Source organism: Nestor notabilis, unplaced genomic scaffold, assembly GCF_000696875.1.
Source record: "Nestor notabilis isolate BGI_N333 unplaced genomic scaffold, ASM69687v1 scaffold4919, whole genome shotgun sequence".
Lineage (NCBI taxonomy): Eukaryota > Metazoa > Chordata > Aves > Psittaciformes > Psittacidae > Nestor > Nestor notabilis.
This window is the reverse complement of record NW_009944908.1, coordinates 54,364-68,212: the sequence shown is the minus strand read 5'-3', so window position 1 is coordinate 68,212 and position 13,849 is coordinate 54,364. Positions and strand designations below refer to the sequence as shown.

At 35.6% G+C, this 13,849-nt stretch overlaps 1 protein-coding gene across 1 annotated transcript in view; it reads right to left on the bottom strand.

The window, feature by feature from the left end:
- The window catches only part of DNAH7 (dynein, axonemal, heavy chain 7), a gene marked incomplete at its 5' end in the record, with an annotated part of 98,485 nt that overhangs the window by 33,725 nt on the left and 50,911 nt on the right, over positions 1 to 13,849 (bottom strand). The window contains 7 exons of the mRNA XM_010022633.1: positions 1,215 to 1,395; positions 2,687 to 3,033; positions 5,586 to 5,916; positions 6,974 to 7,203; positions 8,039 to 8,911; positions 10,094 to 10,313; positions 11,187 to 11,313. Of these exons, the coding sequence (XP_010020935.1) occupies positions 1,215 to 1,395; positions 2,687 to 3,033; positions 5,586 to 5,916; positions 6,974 to 7,203; positions 8,039 to 8,911; positions 10,094 to 10,313; positions 11,187 to 11,313 (2,309 nt within the window). The remainder of the gene's footprint in view (positions 1 to 1,214; positions 1,396 to 2,686; positions 3,034 to 5,585; positions 5,917 to 6,973; positions 7,204 to 8,038; positions 8,912 to 10,093; positions 10,314 to 11,186; positions 11,314 to 13,849) is intronic.

Here is a 13,849-nt window from a genome sequence, read left to right as displayed (position 1 = left end):
AAATGGCTGATTATATTACATGATGACTTTAAAGACATTTTACAAATATTAGAAGCAGTCAAGGATTATTTTCCTGTGCAGATGTTTTCTCAAGTAATTTCATCAAATAGAAAGAAAGCACTTTCATATTATAATAGAAATTTTAAAGAACAAAACCAATCTCAGTACCAGTACAGTAAAGTCTATTCAGTTACTTTTTCAACCAAATAAAGGAAGAAGACCAGTATAAAACATACAATTCAAAATAGCGCTATATGCAACATAGAAGATATTCATAGTCAAGGAAATTATCTGTATGTCATAAAAGAAACGAAACCACCTTAAAGACATCACTGTCTCATGAAGTATGTTTCTGCAAAAACCCCAACCAAACAAAAACCCCAAACCAAATCCTATCCTTATGAATACATAATCTGCATTTCTGCTGTTGGTTTTTAACTAAGCCATCTTTCCAGCCATGTTTATAACCTAACAGGAATTTAATTCAGCTGTGTTAGAATTCTTTACTATTTAGCAGAGACACATTTCAGCCACAGGATAGAAGGAAAATTCTGTCAACTCTTGCTGCTGTTACAATCCTCTCTCTCTTCTGGTAACCATAGCAGCCAATTTACACCACAGTAACAAACTGCTTGCATAGTTTATCCCTCCCTTCTACTTCCAAACCACATCAGGATGCAGAAGAAACGCACAAAGAACTGACTTGAACTACAGACAAGAATTAAGACTCCATTTCAAATTCCCACACTATTTTTGTAAAAAAGCTCAAGATGATGTACTGCAAATCTTAAAAAAAAAGTCTTCTAAATATTGCCTATTTCTGTGCACATGACAGCTCTTCACCAGACAGGAGTAGAGTTAACCAAAAACATTCTCAAAATTGCATTAGTAGAAAAGGCCTAAATACGCTTTCAAAACTTTAAATGTACTGACTTGCAAGTTAGTAGATGAATCAAATTCTTAGTACAATCATTGAAAATTTATCAAAAGCAGATATAAGTGAGAGGGGTATTAGTTGGTACATCCGTAACATCTATATTTCCTATTACTTTAAAGCATTTATTCCCCATGCTTTGCCCATTTATGAGTTCAAGACCATTACACCAAAATAAAAAAATAGTTATCTGAAATTATGACAAACTGGCAGTTAAAAGGAAGAACTACTTGATAAAGAAGCAGATTTTAAGGAATTTTGCTGGATATCCATCATATACCTGATTTTCCAAGTCCGCCTTCTCCTGTTTCTTGGATTCCAATGTATTCTGGAGTACAGCCAATTTATCTTGAACCTCCTTCAGGTCTGCTTGGTTCTTTCTTAGACTGTCCATAGCAATCTTTAATTCCCCTTCAGCTTGATCCAACTTTAACTTTTTGGGTGCAACATTTTTTGCGACTCTAAATAAAGTCAAAGAATAAATGAAACATCTGAAAGCTACACTCTCACTCCAGGGTTACTATTTTAAAAATTAACATAGGAAAAATGAAGTAAAACCTCTGCAACTCAGTAGCTCATGCAATATTCCATTTCATAATTTGATGATATCTGAAGACAACTGGTTTTTCCTTAATCTTAGAATCACAGAATGGGTTGGAAAGGACCTCAAGATCATCTAGTTCCAACCCCCCTGCCATGGGCAGGGATGTCTCACACTAGACCATGTCACCCAAGACTCCTTGAACACTGCCAGGATGGAGCATTCACCACTTACGCAGTTTCTGCAAATTTTTCTTTAATAACAGGTAACAATTAAAAGCCAAAAGGATTATGCTTTCAAACTGTGTCCTATTTGAACACAATTTAGAATCCGTTATGGATTTGTGCCATTAGAAATACACAAATAATCGTATCTATTAAGTAACATTCACAGACACTGTACACACATACACAGCCAACTCAGTACAAAATAAAAACAGAACACTGTAAAAAACAGCTTTTCACATCCAAGAATCTATTTTCCAATTTTCAGGATTTCAATCTCTTACACAGGTACTTTTGTGAGGAGAGTATTGAAGTAACTTACTATTTATCTATCCAAAAACAAGCAGCAAGAAAATGTGTAGATTGTCCCTATGCTCAACTGAAATAGTGTTTCGCAAGTATTAACCTCATAATTAATGACTCCATTTTCATACTCTAGTCATAGATCTCCTTCAAAGTCAACCTTTTTAGTTAACTTTCTATCAATTGGTACTTGTAATGTTAATAGTTGTTCTCAATTTGAGAAGCTTATCAAGCAGGCATTTACTAATCTTCTAGTAAAGTAACAAAACATCCTCTCAAATGAAGGCATGCATTACCTACCATCACTCAACTTTCAAACTACAAGTTGACTTTAATCACCCAGTGCTGATTTGCTGTTAAATGTGAGTTCCAGATGTTTCAAAGTAGGAAATACCACAAAAAATAAGCACGATTTTCCAGTGCATTGAATAGTATGTGTAACAAAAAATATCCTTTTGTCGTGATATGATTACCAGAAACTTCCAATGACATTTCAATAATGCCTCTATTTTGTACAACACTCTAAAAGGAAGATAATTATTTTCTGAACACATCATTGCTCCCATGCTTTCTTAGAAAAATGCAGAACTGGAAATCAGGCTCTACACCTTAACATCAAAATAAACTGATCTTTTTAATCAAATTTATTTTAACCTTTTAAAAGTTATCTTTATACATACTTACGTATCATAAAACTCCATGGCTATGACCCATTTGCACAGACCCTCTGCTGCTGTGGAAGCATTTCGAACCTTCTCTGGTACAAATTCAGGATTGGTAAGATACTGTTTTCTTATGATAGCCATGTAAGCTGCAGGAATGTTATCCTTGTCATATTCATGAAGAGACTGAAGAAATCTTATGTCACCCAGAAGTCTCTTAGCAGGACCCCAGAAATCCTCGATTTTCTTCCCAGAACCCGATGGATCTGGAATCCTGTCTGCTTTGATGCCTTTAAGGATGCATATAGCTTCCATTACAAGCTTGACACCAGAAGGAGGACTCTTCATGGACTTAACCACTGTAATATCCTTAAAATTATAATAAAAAAAAAAACACCTTTAGAGCTCTGAACACAGGTGTATTGATTCTTCTATTACAGTAATAACAACCCTTTTTATGTCAAGATAATATTTTTCCATATACACTCACTGTTCTCATACTTGATATTTAAATACACTACGATCTCAAATTCATAGCACAAGCCTGCACTGCCCATGCATATTTCTCATTTTTGTTTGCTTGGGGTGAGTGGATGTTCAAACTTGTTATTTCATTTTTTCCATTCTGTTTTTTTTCTCTTTCGTACTACGCAGGTTAAACTAACACTGACATCTAAACAAAAATATCCGAAATCTAGTCAACAATCAGTTCAGACAAGACAAAAAACTCCTATGTGTAATTCATTTTTTCTGCTTCTAATTCAGTAGTGGGCACGGCACCTCAGTTACGCAGTACAGATGTCCCAGTGTTACGCTCTACCCTTCACTTCAGGCTCTAACACAGTACTTCCAAGCTTACAGGATCAGAGCAGTAGTGGATTGTAGATTTAAGATAACAAGGTAAAAGCTGCCTTCAACCCAGAACTTAGGAACTATTGTCTCCAAGTACAGGAAATAAATCAATTAGTATTCTGGTCAGTTACTGAACTCCCAGAGTGAGCTGAATGAGAGAAGAGGTAGCTAAAAGGGAGACAATTACTGGGTAAGAAGTACTAACATCATAAGAAATAGCAGGAAATTAATAAGCAAAGTTTTAACTGCAAATATAGAATAATAAAAGAATGAAATACTTCTACACATATGTGTACAATTAATTAAGCAAAGGGTTTGTAATCTAAGGATTTATGGAGAATAATCTCTCTTACTCTTCCCAAAGAATAACTCTGCATGGAAATACTAATATTCTTTCTAAGAGCTTTTCTCAGAGAATACATACTCTTACAGGATTTTTAGATTCTTATGTTTATTTTGACAATTAGTGTTAGATTTTGAGAGCTCGCCCATGGTTTCTTTGAGGTCTAAAACCTTGGCAATTTGGATAGAAAGAGCATCTGAAGTGAGTATGGAAAACTCCAGAAAGAATAACCAGGAAAGTGAATTTGATTTATGTGGAAAGACTAAAAGAATAGTGATTACTTAGTTTATAGAAAAGAAAACTGGAAGTGCAATGAGTACAGTCTTTAACTGCATAAAAGATAAAGAACCATGTCCACAGGGAGCAGGACAAAACCAAGGTTAAATTGTAATGAGTAAAATAAAAAGTAAACACCAGGGAAATCTTCTTAATGATAAATGTGTAAAGTGAAACAGATTAGCAAAATGACAGGTTGAAGACGACAACTTCCAGAGGTCCCTTCCTAGTTCTAAATTTCAGTGTCTTTGCATGTGTATTGCTACAGAACTTAGATGTCAACAATAAATAACATTTAAAATTGTTATACTTTGTCTGATCTTTGCTGAACAAAAAGCTGTATGAGGTACACAGTTCCTTTTGACTTCAGATGCAGTACTGAATTATGTATAGATGTGTTCCTCCAAACTAAGCATTTAATCTGCACATTTATGTATGTGGATTTATGGGCACAGTTCGCAACATATGTCCTGCTCTGCTTTCCGCCAGCGGTGGCCAGGGTGAAGGGTGAATCAAAACCAAGAGTCCTGTACAGGTACTCTAAGCTCTACCTGCACACAGGGTGGGTTTTTTTTTTTTTTTTGAGTTCATCATGGTATTTAAATATATTTTGAGGAAAAAACTCTGGGGTTTTTCCCCTTAGAAGTTCCTACTACATTTTTAATCCTCTTGTATTACAATACTCTCTTATTGGAGACACTGAGCTCTGACAGCAGCTGAAGTATTACTTCATTAGCCTTCAAAGCCTCTTTTATCTTGTTATTCACAAGTATAATGCAATTGCCTTGAAGTAACTAACTAGCCATTTACTATTTTAACAAAGCATTGCAATGATTTGACAATGCCAGAATCTAAAACTTTTGATACTAAGCAATAGCTGTAGATAATTAAAAACTCAATTTTATCTGTTTCCTTGAAAGTTTTGAAAATCTGATTTTCAGCAACTATAGCTGGAGTACATAGTCCATTCATTATCCAGGCAAAGAAAAAACCTGAATATTGATAAAACCAGAGCCGACTGCCTCCACTGGCATTCTCTCGTGAGGACTGGTCCCTTAACATGGGGAAGCACTGAATTCCAACATCAGTTTCTGGACTCTGAAGAAATGGATATAAAAATGTTACTTGAAAGGCCAGCAGGTTCTGAATAAGAAAGCTAAAAGCAAACATTTTCTAACTTCTCCATTGTTGAGTCAAAATATTTTTGTAACTATGAATTTTGCAGTGTCTAGAATAGTATTTGATCTTCTAATCCATACAAATTTTGTTACAGCTTTTTCACTAGACAATAAAGACAGAGTAACATTTTGCTTTTTAAAACTGAAAGATTTCAAGAAGTTTCTAAATTATAAAACTGTGTAAGTAAATGTAAAATCTGAAAAGGCAGATACTCCATACTTTTGATATCTGAATGCCTCTCTAGCGTGTAAATACATATTGTTAGCCATACCTGTGAAGTGAGAGTGTCCAGGGCAGCCAGAGCATTTTCTAAAAAAGGCATAGCTTGTGCTAAGTCAGCATCACATTCATCTTTGATGGCTTTTGCAGCCATAGCCTGCTCATTTGCCACTTCTTCATCAGCTTTCACGACTTTTTCAGTTTTGGCTACTTCCAAAGATTCTTTTTCAATAACGGCCATCATTTCATCAACCTGTTTGCTAGCTACCCGTAACTGAGGCTGCAGAGCCTCCAGCTCAGCCTGCATGGAGGCTACTTGAGACGCAGCAGAGTTCAGTTTCTCCAAGCCAACTTCATATCTTCTTTTCAATTTCATCACCTTACTGAAAATAAATAGTACTTTATTATAAAGATATTTTACCAGTAGTTGATGACTTCAGTCATTGGGATCCATTCCCCAAATTTCGTGCTACTCTGAATAATCAAATGCTCTGCCAATCTTGTTCGATTTGCTTAACAAGTAGTAAACATCGCAGGATTTACCTGAGCCATAGTCTTGAACTATTCTATCATGTATACTCAGAGACTGGGATATAGACAAATAAGTGATCACTTATAGGTGAATAAATGATTGTTAAGCTTCTGCCTTTTTGTTGGCAGGAGCTACAAAATCAAGATGGCATGGTAGTGACAGACAAGAAAAGAAGAGGGAAGAGATGGGGATATACCTGTGAAGATTATTAGTTGAGGTGAGGTTGCAATAGAATTAATATCATTTGGAAAATCATTTTAGCAGAAGTGAGTGGCTCTGAGGACAACCAACAGTATCAGAATCAAGCAATTCCAAAGGCACTGGATCACTACATTCAAAACAGTGTTCCTTTATTCCTGGAATTTCTTGCTGCATGCAGTCTTTCATACAGCGTGTTGATCAAATTAAGCACTTGTCTTAATTGTTATGGTAGTGTCTTATCAATGATTAAGAAAGGAAAGAAAAAGGAACTTTCCCTCACCAGCCATGAGAATAGAACAGATGTGCACATGCATACAGAAGTCCTTTCTGCACAGGCACAGCACAGCTGAACCCTGCTAGCAAGCCACTGACACCTAGCAAATTGGAAGCTGGTTTCCCAGACACCATCTTCCCTACATCCTCCAGAGAAGCATGGAGTAAGCAGGCTGCATTAATTACTCTGGCAGCATAGTATACATAATCAACATATAATAATGTCACCAGGGATGTCAGAAGTGGTCTAATGCAAGTATGTTTTGAGAACATCAAGTCAGACCTTTTGTCCAGTGAGAAAGCATGTATCTTACGAGTCCATTTAAATTAACTAAAAACAATTCACTTGTGTTGTTCCAATTAGCTATAAGAGACGGAAAACATTTTTAGTGAACTTGAGCTTCTCTAAAAAAGGTCACATTACAAATCCTTACGTGCGTTTCTTTTCAAGCAGACTTTTAAAAGTGTAGATCAATTCCAAGTATGAAGTAGGTGTAACATAGTTGTGTCTTTGAAGCTCTGCACAGTATAAGTCCGATAAATCAATGGTAGATGTATGAAAGCTTTTACACATATCAATACACCCACTTCGAGTTTCTTCTGACATTTCAACATCTTCTAAGAAGCGAGAGGCAACAGCTTCTAATGCATCTTCAGGCCATGACTAAAACAAATTAATAAATGCCTTTCTCTTATTTAGTATTTCACACTCATAAATCTCAAAACATTTTTCAAAAAGGCATTTTTACCTCAATTCATAGGAAAAGTTATCAAAGCAGAGAGAAATGACTTTATATTGAAAAGATCAGCAAATAGGAAGTTAACAGAACTGGAAAGAACCAAACTACTTAGGGATGCATTTCAAGCCTACTGCCTTACTTCATCCAATAGAAATACCGTTACTAAAAGGAACATTTTGCATTTTCATTATGTCCACGTGTGTGTGACTGTATCCACTCTTCCTCTTCAAAATAACCTTTAAAGATACAGTACTACATTTTAAGACCTGATAAAATTTAAGTTCCTCAGATTCTTTACATGATTAAAGTCTACATCTTAAGTATTCTAAGGTCTTTTGCACGTAACAGTCAGAATATAGTTTTATGGCAAAGTAGTGGGGAAAAACCTGCATCAAAAATTCTATTTTTGACAGGCATATCAGTTTCAAACATTTTTGGCACCCTAGATTCTGCCAGTCCTAGTAATAAAAGAAAACACTACATATTTAAATCTGTAATGTCTACAGTTCTATGTTCATTCAGGTATAGTCTTATACCACAGTCAGTTATTTTCTTGATGGTTTTGCATTCAGCCTATACTGGCCTTTACTACAGTCAGAATGGTTCTAATGGTGTAAATACTTTAAAACATGACACTAGGAAAATCCAAGATATTTTCCACTGCTTACTTGACCAAAGAGAATTACTTGTTATAAAAAGGCTTGAAGTCATGTTTCTATTGCGTTTCCAGTAGAACAACAACAAAAGCTTTGTTTTTACCTGAAACCAGTCCAGTGTGCAGCAGTTAACAAGGGCCGGAAATTTACGAAGGCGATTACGAAAAGCATCTCCAATGGGACTCATTGCCAGTACTATACGGAGGCGATCTCGACAGCGAGCAACAAACATGTTAAGAAGAGCTATAGGACTGCCATCTGTCTGTTTTGACCTGTCCTGTTGGCGATCTATTTGACGCATTTGATCACAAATTTCTTGCTTCTCATCTACTGCAAAGAGGTTTGGCACTTCACCTGCATTTAGTAAATTATTGATGTCTTCTAAGAATGACTCCTTTTTAATCTGTGTATCTGTGAACAAGAAAACTCCCTGTGTTTCTCCCTCAGCGGATTTTCTTAATATGAATTTTAAGTCTCTATGCCACTCATTGTTACCATAACTTTTAGTTATTTCAACCTGAAAAAGGTTGTATTCAGCCATATGGGCTGCTAATCGAGTAAGAGATTGCCGACCACTACCTCCAACGCCAACAAGCAGGGCATGGCTGCGAGGCTGTTTCAGAATACGGGAAATTCTACAAATATGTTCGATGGCAAATCGGAACAGGACAAGCTGCATTGGCTTTTTGCTCATGTTATTAAACTCTTCAAGGTGACTCTCTACAACCAATCTCAACCGATCCACATCATTAATCTCCCTGTATGTAGTGTTCTCTCTCTTAGGGTCATGAAAATCACAAAACATTAGGCTACGCAAGTCATCTTCTTCAACTCTGCCATCATTGTTGAAGTCCAGATTTTGGAAAAGTTCATTGAAGTCTTCATTTAAATCATTTTTCACTACTTCTTGGATAAATCCAACAAGCCAAGCACGGTCAGGATTATCCACCAAGCGATCATAATACACTCTAAGAACCTGTACAATAAAAAAGTAATTCTTTGAATAGTTGCTTCTGCTCTTGTATCTGTACTTCTTTTAAACAAGTTAAAACAAATACAATTCTGCAAAAGGCTTCAAAATATAAACATAAACTTTGTTACATAGAAAACCCAACGTAGATATTTAGAATTCATTTGAACAGTTAAGCCCAGTAATAACGCTTCTGAAATGGAAATCCATATGGAAATACATATATTTATAAATGTTATGTAAATGCATAAGGCTGCTGCAAAGAGGATGGAAGCATACTGATTTTTCCACTACAGCTAGCTAGGACAAGTTATAGGGTTGTATTTCAAGAAAGACAACTGCAACTGGATATTAGAATGAAAAAGATAGTGAAGAACTTGAACAGGTTGCCTGGAAGTCTGAGCATCTTTCATCCTTACTTAGAGAATTGTAAGAAATTTTTAGAAAAAAACCCAAACACCTCAAAAGTTACTGTCATTCCTCTCTTTAGGTGATCCTGCTTTGGGGAAGGATAGTGGACTAATGATTGCTTCCATAGTCACTTTATGCTGATTTGATTCTACGAACTATAGCTAAATATTTGAAAGCAACATTTTTCAATAACTTTGTTTCCTTTTAATCTACAAAAAAAAAACCAACCCACAAAACAACAACAACAACAAAAAAAGAGAAGACAAACACAAAAAAACCCCAAAGAGCAGATATCGCCTACATGAGGCTTTTCCCTTCTGTTTTTAAAAGGGATCATTCACTTCAGCTCTTTTAGTGTGTCTATCCTGTTATGACTGAAAGACAAGAAGCATTTCCTGAAGACAGTAAGCTCAAAAATTTCTTCTGAAGGCAGCCCAGGATTAAGGGAAAAAAAAAAATTAAAGAAATCTCACTGTTGATTTGGCTTTTTTTGCAGGAAAGAGAGAAGAAATAGAAAACACTGTGCAGGCATTAAGAGCAGCAAACAGAGTCTACATAATCACATGAAAGTAAAAGTTTAAACAACTTTACTACTGAGATACAATTAATATTTTTTTAAAAGTCTGATTTCCTCTGCCCGTACAGTAAATAAATCCCTTATCATGAGTGTGATACCAGTTCACAGCTATTAATTAATAGGAGATGGAATTACAAAACACACAAATTCACATTTTTCTTACTTACAATAAATTTATTCCTTTCTATTGGGTGATTTACCTCATGAACCCAGAGACGTTTTATCATGCTGTCAGATTCTGTTGTTTCAGGCCTTGACAGGCAAACACCTTGAATAACACGTGAAAAGTCACGGAGATTGAACAAATAATGAGATTTGGCTGGAGTAGGAAGCAGATTCTTCATAGCTTCTTTATATATATGCATGGTTCCATTAATAATTTGTGGAGTCAGTTCTACATATTCTGATGGAAAGCTATAACTGACAAGTTATAAAAGGTGGTAAGAATAGAATGATTCTCATAATCCCATCATATTAGCATATGACTTAATAAATAATACTTTACATGTACTCAGATTTACTTATAAGTTCATACCAATTTTTAATTTCTATGATTCTACATCGTCATAGGTAGTTTTGAAAAAATCTTAGTTCTATCACTACATTAACAGATTAACTCTGCAAATCAAACCTATTAGCTATGGAACATGCTCACAAACTTTGCTATATTAGATTAGATAACTAATTATAGCCTTCTCATTTTTATGACTAAGAACTGGGAAGTCAGGTCAAATAGCTCTTGCTGTCTCCTGGGACTTCTCTCCCTCAAAGGATCAGAAGCTGTCAAATCACAAACTTGCTCTGGAATCAGAATATGATAATCTTTTGAGGCTTTGCTGCCAGAATGGACAGACAATGAAAGTTGAAATGCATTCCTAATAACGCAATTAAAAATTAGATAGTGGTAAAAGGCCGAAGAAAGAGTAAGCCTTTTTGAACCACAGGAAATTTAAGAGCAGTTTCCAGTTCTATTCTTTGAATAATGACTAACCAAATTCTAGCCTCAGTTATCATACAGGGAAGAATTCTGTATTACAGAAATACCTCAACTAACTGAATTAGCCCTAACTAGTATAAACCTCTGTTAGAGACATACAAACAAGAACTTCACCATTGGAGTATTTTAAGATGAGCCCTATTTCTGTGGAGTAACAAATAACTCAAAATGCACAGGATATAAAAGATTGTAATTTCTTTTCAAGAGCAGTGTCCTACAAATGTATCTTAGAGATTTCCTAGTGCCATAATTTAAACACTGAGTTTGATTTTCCCCAATACATAAAGATTACTTACCATATTGTTAGATGCCAGTCTAGGATTCTAGAAAAAATTGTGTACATGGATTCATCATCAAAGTCATTAATAGTAACTGTATTGAAGTGTCGCAAGAATCGCGGTGTTACTGGGTTTCGCCCACCACCTAAATATCAGAAAGCACTAATGCTATAACTAACAGAAAAAAAAAAATATAAAATAAAGCAGTAAAAGCCTAACACTTTTTTCCTGATCTTTGATTCAGCTAGCAGGCTCACATTAAAAAGCACCACACCTTGTCGCAAGTCTAATAAAAGCAACATGTGACAATCAGTTCTTCTGTAACTGATAGCCTGCAAAATACAGGTTGAAATCTCAAGCTGTAGATACATAGATTTGGAATGATTTTAACTATGCTTCTGTTATATAAGAAAACTTTTATTATAAACTCCAAAACCACATTCTTGATTTTCAAAGCATCCTAATGAAAGAAGCCTCTACAAGTAATGTTGTATACTTTATTCAATTTAAATTTTATCCCAGTTCTAGAGCTAGGAGTTTTTATGACTAAATTGTGATTTAGACAATGAAGGTATTTATGAAAATAAGGGGGTGTAAACCAGAAATCTATCAGGTAGTTTCTCCTTCTGTTTAGAATTCAGGGTTAAGCTGCTGCACAGTGTTCAGCCTTCTTACAGCAGCCAATCAGAAAAAAACTAGCTGAAAAGCGGACAATCTACCATCCTGTCCTGGGTTCAGCTACAGCAGTCATTTTTTTCTCCTTCTTAGTAGCTGGTGCAGTGATGTGGGTTTTGACTTTCAGCCTGGGAACAATGCTGATAACACCGATGTTTTAGTTGTTGCTCAGTAATGTTTACTCTGACCAAGGACTTTCTCAGTCTCATGCTCTGCCAGGGAGGAGGGGAAGCCGGGAGGAAGCAGAGACAGGACACCTGACCCAAACTGGCCAAAGGGGTATTCCATACCACAGCACGTCATGCCCAGTATATGAACTGGGAGAGTTAGCCAGAAGGCCGAGATCACTGCTGGGGTCGGAAGAAGGGGGGAAGCGAGCGAGCAGCTGTGTGGTTCTGGGTTGCCGGCTGGACTTAAACCACAACACATCCCTAACATTAGGAGCATAGATGAGGGCAACCAAATTAGCATGGTAAGTTCTTTTAAAACATGTGACTTTGGAGCTAAGGCATGACCCTGCACTAATAAAACTAAGACTGCTGAGCTAGAGCTGTCTCACATTCAACCACATGAGTCTACAAGCAGAATTAGTGATTGTCTATATTTAACTGTGTATGCATTACTAGTATCTGCTGAGGAATATAATATTTTATGCAAAATAGGCCAGTTATTCATCCTACTTCCTTCTACCCTAATGCTGAGGTCATCTCTCAGCCACAGCACGTTACAATGCTTCTTTAAGTTTACATGTGCACTGATAGCAAAATTACACAAGCTACTGAGATATAAATAAGACTTTTACCCAAAACATAATCCTTTCCTAATATAAATTTTAAATCTATTTAACCAAGTAGCTTTACATGTTCTTTAAATAGCTTTATGTTTGTTTCAATAGCAATACACATACAGATTTCTGATTTTCATTTCCTGTTAGAAGATAAAAAAAATAAGCACAGGATGGAAAGAAGAATATAACTTTGCAAGTTCTGGAAGTAGCTCCCTGTACAAAGCTACTAAAGTAAAATATTCAGCCTTGAATTCAGTTGAATTGTAATATTTGATAGAAGTAGTTAAGACCATAACTTGTATATTTGGTCAGTCCATTTTTCACCATTTGACCAGAAAAGTACTTGAACAAAATTAGCTATAAGCTTTCCTATGAAAGGAAAATTAAGAGTCAATTTCAGAGCAGTTGAAAATCACATTATCATTGTCAAACAGGAACATAATATGAAAGGATGACTTACAGAAAAAGCTTTATGAAAAATGAACATGTAAAATTTCAAAATCCTTTCAACAGTGTCTTTCTGCTCAGTTATTCCACACACTGATAGTTTGAACTGTGTGGATGAACACTGCCTCTAATTTAAAATGATTGTAAGAGCAGTTTTGCTTCTTTAGGAAATCAGACAGGTGAAATAGCGGTGGACCCCTATCCCATTGGGCATGCATCACCAAACACAAAGGTAGTCTCAGCGAAGAACCAGCATGTTCCTTCGAGTGTTTGTGTGTCTAAGTAACTCTACAAAATAAAGGAGGAGGTCCAAGGAGGCTGAAGCAGACAAGAGAAAGAAGGCACCAATCATAGCTTGATTTAATACTGTAAATGTGCTCAGCTATGGTATGTTAGAGGCAGGCCTGTGAACAATTTTGTAGAAAGAAATTGTTATATGATTCCTGAAGTAATTAAGTAAGTAGATTATATAGTTTCTATAAAACCAAACACAACAGAATCAAATAAACATTAATTCCTCATTTTAACTGATAAAATATGCCAGATTAATTTTTTTTTTTTAACTAAATAGGTCATATAGTAAATATGCATGCAGGCTAGAAAAGTAATGACCTCTTTACATCATATGCTTTATTTCTTTTTGGACAAATAAAGTAAGGTTTATGTGCTTAAGAACATCACCTAGTCCTATTTAGACAAGTTTTGAAAAAGAATAAAAATGACAGAAGGCCAATGAAAGGTCTCATCAGACTACAGGGATTTCATAAATATT